The sequence below is a fragment of the Gymnoscopelus braueri genome (assembly GCF_963280865.1).
Source record: "Gymnoscopelus braueri genome assembly, chromosome: 24".
Classification (NCBI taxonomy): domain Eukaryota; kingdom Metazoa; phylum Chordata; class Actinopteri; order Myctophiformes; family Myctophidae; genus Gymnoscopelus; species Gymnoscopelus braueri.
This window is the reverse complement of record NC_137626.1, coordinates 35476993-35485157: the sequence shown is the minus strand read 5'-3', so window position 1 is coordinate 35485157 and position 8165 is coordinate 35476993. Positions and strand designations below refer to the sequence as shown.

At 46.9% G+C, this 8165-nt stretch overlaps 1 protein-coding gene across 1 annotated transcript in view; it reads left to right on the top strand.

Annotated features, from left to right (window-relative positions):
- Nucleotides 1-5755, top strand: part of LOC308080602 (kelch domain-containing protein 3-like) — a gene marked incomplete at both ends in the record, with an annotated part of 17194 nt that extends 11439 nt beyond the window's left edge. Inside the window, one exon of the mRNA XM_080422496.1 lies at nucleotides 5680-5755. Within this exon, the coding sequence (XP_080278622.1) occupies nucleotides 5680-5755 (76 nt within the window). The remainder of the gene's footprint in view (nucleotides 1-5679) is intronic.
- Nucleotides 5756-8165: the final 2410 nt, after the last annotated feature.

Sequence of the window (8165 nt, the reverse complement as noted above, 5' to 3'; positions counted from 1 at the left end):
CTTATACACACAGAATACATTACACAAATAAACACACACACCCACCCACCCACACACACACACACACACACACACACACACACACACACACACACACACACACACACACACACACACACACACACACACACACACACACACACTCAAAAGGAACATGCATGCACAAACTCACATGTGTGCACAAACACACTCACACACACATACACACACAAAACGAACATACATCCACATGCACACACGCATTTGCACGCACACACATTGAAATAAGGAGAGCTGCTATTGGTTTTTGAGCTCAACTGGGGAAATGTCAGCACATTCAAATGAGCGTTTACTCACACACGCGCACACACACACACACACACACGCTTAGACAAGCCGGCCTCCATATAGAAAGGCACACTTGCACAGATGAGCACACAACCTCAGGCACATAAAATGTACACACACACACACACACACACACACACACACACACCTACCTTTAACCTGTGCAGGAGGAAACCGGTCTCCAGTCATAAAGCCCCGTCCTCCCTGACCCCTTACGACCCGCCGTAAATAGTGCGTAGCCGTGTTACAACGAGGCGATTAGACCTCGTTAACGAGGTAGACGGTGGCCTCTCCTTAACGGCCGTCTCGTTACGACACCAGAACATCTGGAATGGAGACCGTTAGCGCGCTCCGGTCCATGTGTGACCTGCCAGCCTGCCATTAACACAGCTGTCAGCAAGGAGGGCTCTGTGTGTGTGTAAGTGGTGGAAAAAGTACTCACATGTTTTACTCAAGTAAAAGTATCGATACTGCAATGTAGAAGTACTCGGTTACAAGTAGGAATTCCGGAATTAAAAATGTACTTGAGTAAAAGTACAAAAGTATTGCTATCAAAATGTACCAAAAGTAAAAGTACTAAGATTTTGAAAATAGCAGATCGGCTATTTTCAAATAGCCTGGGTATAAAATAGGGCTAAAGTGGTTAATGTATGTTTTATAATGTAATAATTTATATCTGCAAAGTAACTAGTAACTAAAGTTTTCAAATAATTGTAGTGGAGCAAAAGTACAATATTTGCCTCTGAGATGTAGTGGAGTAGAAGTAAAAGTATAGACAATTGGAAATACTCCAATAAAGTAAAAGTAACTCAAAATTGTACTTAAGTACTGTACTTGAGTAAATGTACTTTGTTAATTTACACCACGTGTGTGTGTGTGTGTGTGTGTGTGTGTGTGTGTGTGTGTGTGTGTGTGTGTGTGTGTACGTGTGTGTGTGTGTACGTGTGTGTGTGTGTGTGTGTGTGTGTGTGTGTGTGTGTGTGTGTGTGTGTGTGTGTGTGTGTGTGTGTGTGTGTGTGAGTGCGTGTGCGTGCGTATGTGTGTGTACGTGTGCGTGCGCGCGTGTGTACTTGCACTACCATAATTGTGAGGGCCAAATCTCCCCACAAGTATAGTAGAATTTGAGAAATATACATTGTGAGGATACTTTTCCTGGTCCTCACAGGATAAATGTTTTATGGTTCAAAAACATTTCCAGAGTTTACAGGTTTACAAATTGGGGTTAGGATTAGGCATTTGGAGGTTAGGTTTAGGGGGTGAGTTATGCCTGATGGTCGTGTGCAGGGTTATGGGTAGTAGATTGGCTATTTTCGTCTTTAGCGCTAGAGTTACAAATGGCTTTTTTTGCCATGCTCAGCAAAAACCTGCTTTTGCTTAAATGAAGGTGTTTATGAGAGAAACCTCCATAGATTAAAAACGCATCCATCCGGCGCTCAAGAAACCGTCTGCGGTGCAGTTTTGCGTGCGGCCAGCGCATTTATGTTGCCACGTCACTGCAACACCACACACACACACACACAAAGAATAACATATCTCCACTCGCATGTCAGCCAGCGAAATGAGAGCAAACTGCCACATAATCTGTTCTTAATGGATGTTAATGCACAACACCTGTCAGTGCGCTGCCGCGTTCATTCTCCTCCAGCGTGTAAACCCTAAGAAGATTAGACGTGTTGCAAAAACAGGTATTCCTGGAATAATTACCCAGACAGACAGAGAATTATGCGCTGGCGTAACCCCAATGTCGTTTTTTTTCTTCTCGGTGGTGTGGGTGCGTTTGGAGCCTCTGGTTAATCTATCGTTCCGCATTCCTGCCACCAGCCTCCATCATATTATAGGACGGCGTCGCGCGCCTCCAATAGCCGATCTACAAGCTCACCATGCGTCGCGTTCGCGACGCATGGTGAGCTTGTAGGTCGGGCTATTGGAGGCGCGCGCCGCCGTCGTACGTGGAAGCATAAACCAGGCTTTTCTCCCCTGTAATAAGGTGTTCGAGGAAATGGCAGATTTTACTAAATCTTCGGGTGCCTCATTTAAGGTTCAATAGCGTGCAGACAGTTTGGCTTACCTTGTGGGCTAAATGATTTGTTTGGAGCCGAGGCGTTTCCTTAAGCCCCTGTCTCACCTGCGCCAATTGCATTTTTTTCTCTCTTTCCTTTCTGTGTCTGTTATTGCTGTCGTGATTTGCTGTTGACGTGCCGTTTTCTATTTGTGTTATGAATTTCATTTGTGCGCGGAGGCAAAAGGTCAAGTCGACGAAGCGTGCCGGGTTGCTGACGTGTGCGGAATATAATCCGTCTTGGTTAATGGGTTTTAATTGTCGATTACCACCTGCGTTAATTAACTGACCAATCACAAAGAACGGTAAAAAGCTTCCTTGATTGAACAATAAATGCAGACAAAATACATTTTGTATTTTTTTTCTTGTCACTGTGTTTACTTGTGTCCTAATTAGTAGCATTGTTTTTGTTTTTCCAACCAAAATCATTTTGGAATATGTAACCTTTAAAAACCTCTATGGGTCTACCTTTTCTTTCCGTTCAATGGAAACAATTCAAATACTTTAAAATAAAACACTGCCTTAATTTCAAGGAACCCCCATAACTCTGAGAGTGTACCCAAGTGGGACCAAATGGACTCTTACATTTGGTTCCATTTGTACACTCTCATAGTTACACACCCGTAAGGGTCCATTTGGAACCCCCTCAAGGAACCATGTGGGTCCCTGGACCACACTTTGAGACCCACTGGTGTAGCAGAGTGTTTCCACAGAGCCAACATGCACAATACCAGCGCCCTGACTCTGTTTGACCAGAATGGAACAGAGCCTTCATTAGCATCATTGGTAACAACTGAAGGAATTAAGGAAGAGGCCCAATTTCTTTCCACTATTGCTGCTGTGCATAGAGCCTATTCTCCTCTCCTAAATACCAAAATGCTCGCCCCAAAACACAGTTGTGCCTAAACCTACGGTGACCATATTTTGAATTCCCAAAAAGAGGACACTTCACGCAGTGAGTTTTTTTTGGGGGGTTTGTTACTTTTTTTTATTCTTTTTTTACCTCAATCCTGCAGCCTGTCAGCAGTGTTGTCAAGTCTTGTGAGAGAAATGAGGAAACATACCTCCAAAAACAAGCCAGAAAAACAAGCCAAATATAGTCCAGAAGTTGCGTTAAATAAGCGGACATGGCAACACTAGGATCCTGGCATCTGAGAGTTTACTCAGCAGCTCATTGGCTCATTTACTCATGACACGACCAATGAGAGTTAGTGTTTTCATTGTTGCTAAGATACGTCCCCCCCTTACTGATACACAGATACAGTACACGCTACCCAAACTATCAAAACCCGGCCCGGACATTTTAAGGATTTTATAAAACCCCACCAGACAGGCCGGACAGCCCCCCAAAAGAGGACATGTCCGGGTAAAAGAGGACGTATGGTCACCTTACTAAACCTAACCTTATGTCTAACTTTATCCTCAGTAAAACAAATACAAGAATACAATAACCGCTGGTCCGTGAAAACAATGGGGGCGAGCGTGTTTTGGGGCGAGTCTTGTGGTTACCATTCTCCTCGCTCCCCAAGACAACAGCGACATGGAGCGAGGTTCCACCTGACGAGGGGAGGTCTAGCGTAGAGGAGGTGGGACGTTGTGTAGGGGAGGGGTAGAGGGAGGAGGTGCTTCTATTTTGGGAGATTTTTGTAAGGAGCTCATTAGAGAGGGAGGTGTGATGAGCGTGGAGGTGATGTTTGCTGCCTTCCACACCTCCATCACACACCACTCAATGTTATTCACTGTGAGAGGGGGGAGGAGGGGGGGAGAGAGAGGGGGGAAGAGGGGTGGAGGGGAGGGGCAGTGGTGGAAAGTAACTAAGTACATGTACTTAAGTACTGTACTTGAGTAAAATGTCGATGTACAGTATTTGTACCTACTTTCCTTGAGAATTTCCAATACTTTTACTTCTACTCCACTACATCTCAGAGGCAAATATTGCACTTTTACTCCACTACTATTGTTTGACCACTTCAGTTACTTTGCAGATACAAATTATTATTCTAAAACCTACTGTACATTAACCACTTTAGCCCTATTTTATACCCAGCCTATTTGAAAATAGCCGATCTACAAGCTCACAACGCGTCACATCGCAACGCGTTGTGAGCTTGTAGATCTGCTATTTTCAAACATTTTAGTATACTTTTACTTTTGGTACTTTAAGTATATATTTTGATGCCAATACTTTTTGTACTTTTACTCAAGTAACATTTTGAACACAGGCCTTTTACTTGTAACAGAGTATTTTTATACTGCGGTATTGCTACTTTTACTGAAGTCAAATATCTGAGTACTTCTTCAACCTCTGGGGAGGGGAGGAGAGAGGAGGGAAGGAGAGGGGGGAGGAGGGGTAGAGGGCGGAAGAGGGGAGGGGAGGAGAGGGAAAGAGAGCAGAGGCTAGGAGGGAAGGGAGAGGAGAGGAGAGGAGAGGAGAGGAGGAAAAGGGCAGGACAGATGAGATTTGGAAGGGAGGAGTAGGTGGAGGGCTGGAGGGGGAAAGGGGTGGGTTGGGGAGGTGAAATTCACAGGAGAGAGGAAGTGCAAGGAGGAGGAAAAAAGGAGGGGAATGGGTGGAGAGGAGGAGGAGGAGGAGGAGGAAGGAAGGAAGGAAGGAAGGAAGGAAGGAAGGAAGGGAAAAGGATATAGGGGGGACAGAGGTTGAAACAGACTATTCACTGTTAGAGGGAGGAGAGGAGAGGAGAGGAGAGGAGAGGAGAGGAGAGGAGAGGAGAGGAGAGGAGAGGAGAGGAGAGGAGACAAGGGGAGAGGAGAGGAGGTGAAGCGTTTTACCCAACAGGCCTTGCTGCGGTTTCATGTCAGACCGTTAGTGAGGCTGTCAGTGTGCCTGACAACATTACCTTGAACACACCGGAGCACGGCGACGTGTGTGTGTGTGTGTGTGTGTGTGTATGTGTGTGTGTGTGTGTGTGTGTGTGTGTGTGTGTGTGTGTGTGTGTGCGTGCGCGCTTTTGCCGCTAGCTCACTCTCTTGTCTACAATCCCCAATCCACCTGCCCCCCCCCCCCACACACACACACACACACTTCTGCCTATACTGCTACAGTACCTTTGTTATTAAAACATATTCCATTTGACTGCTGAACACACACACACACACACACACACACACACACACACACACACACACACACACACACACACACACACACACACACACACACACACACACACACACACACACACACACACATAATTCCCAGCAGTGTGTGGATCAACTTCATTGGACATTGACGAATGTCTTCTTTTTCCCTTTTCCTTTTTTTTCCCCCCAAGATGTCGCCAGGAGACCTGTCATCGCCGTGGCAACAGCAGCGGTCTCTCCGTCGACTCATTGTGGTTCATCGTCTGACGCCGGCCTCCTGGCCCTCCACGCACGGCGCCCGACTGCGCACACCAAGGTAGGACGCGCACACACACACACACACACACACACACACACACACACACACACACACACACACACACACACACACACACACACACCAAGTATAGACAAACACCGGGAACCTGCCTAGGACAAGCTTGCGTTGGCTTGTGCATCGCTGGAGGGGGGCTGTCAGCGCGCCCACACACACACACACCACCCCTGACACACACACACACGCACATGCACACGCACACGCACACGCACACCTCGCAGCGCCGTCTGTCTCCAGAAAAGGAGAGTGTGTGTGTGTGTGTGTATGTGTGTGTGTGTGTGTGTGAGAGAAACAGATGTACCTGACAGGAGGACACAAACCGAACCAAGGGGGAGGAAATAAAAGAAGACAGGCAATGTCTAAATCTACCTCAGACACACTCTCTCTCTCTCTCTCTCTCTCTCTCTCTCTCTCTCTCTCTCTCTCTCTCTCTCTCTCTCTCTCTCTCTCTCTCTCTCTCTCTCTCTCTCTCTCTCTCTCTCTCTCGCTTACCAGGTGCACAAACACTACACACACACACACACACACACACACACACACACACACACACACACACACACACTACGAGTGCACAACAACATGACATGAGATAAGTCTAACTGTCTCTCACGAGCTTAGCTTCTTTTGAAGCTCTAATCAGGTTTAACACACACACACACACACACACACACACACACACAGGTACGCTATCTCTCCTCCCCTTTGAGTGAGAGTGCGTTGGCAGACACAAATCCGTCGTAAGCCTGGTCGAGCTAAATGTTAACCTAATTAACCAACAATTCTTTTTATTTCCCTGAGCTGCCTGCAAATGTAAGACTTCAGAGACGGTGGTGTACCTCGCGTTGACCCCCCCCCTCTTAGCCCCCCCCACACACACATACATATATACACACACACACACACACACACACACACACACACACACACACACACACACACACACACACACACACACACACACACACACACACACACACACACACACACACACACACCACACACACATATGCACATTCATAAATTTCTATACTTGTGAGAACATCAAGCTTTTAGGAGGGTGATTTTAGAAATGCCAGTTCTTTTTCTAATACATTTTTTGCCATGTTTAACCTTGACCTCAAAGCCGAAAATTGCCAACCTACAAGCTCACAACGTCTTGCTAGTGGAACCAAATGGACCCGTATTTGTACACTCTCATTTGGAACCCCCTGAAGGAACCATGAGGGTCCCTAGACCACACTTTGAGACCCACTGGTGTAGCTGTAGCAGAGTGTTTCCAGTGAGCCAACATGCACAATATCAGCACCCTGACTCTGTTTGACCTGAATGGAACAGAGCCTTAATTGGCATCATTGGTAACACCTGTGAAGGAAGTAAAGAAGAGGCCAAATCTCTTTCCAATATGGCTGCTGTTTTTGGGCTCTTTATGCCTTTAATGATAGGACAGTAGGCTGACAGGAAATAATAATAATAATAATACACTTTATTTGTATAGCACCTTTCATGACTTGAAATGCAGCTTTACAGAGCACTGAATACAACAATTACAACTAATTTAACAATGAAGCAAAAAAGAAAAGCAAAAGCATAAAACAACATTAAAATAAATGGGGAGAGAGAGGTGGGGAGTGACACGCAGAAAAGGCCGTCGGGATCAGGACTCGAACCCGCAACACGCCGTCAGGCTACATTGAGCCTATTGGTGCCCGGACCGCTGGCGTAGCGGTCCGGGCCATACTTACCTATTCCACTACACTTGAAGGGACATATGGCCCTCACAAGTATAGTAAAGCAAGAGTACACGCACACGCACAAACACACACGCACACGCACACGCGCACACGCACACGCGCGCGCACACACACACACACACACACACACACACACACACACACACACACACACACACACACACACACACACACACACACACAGCACAGCACACACACACGCGCGCACAGTTGCGTGCCCCTAAACCATAGTGCCCAAGCTGTGGCTGCAATCAGCGGGCATTAAAAAAAAGAGGTTGTTTTGCCATCCAGTGCTTTGATATGGACGGGGGGGGGTCAGGCGGGGTGACACGGTAATTAAGGAGAAGGAAGCGTCTCTCCCAGTGTCCCCCCCGGCTACAAACAGCACATCAGCAGCCCGGGGGGTTGGGGGGGGTTTAGGTGGGGGAGGGGGGCAGGGTTGACCCCCCTCTCGTCCCTCATTAGAAAAATAGTGTCTTGGTGGGCAGTTTGAAGGCTTATGTTAAACAGTTCGTCCTAGACGAGCCGCGCCGGGCGATAATCTGGGGGCGAACCGAGGAGAAAAAAAAAAAAAAACATCTAACTCGCT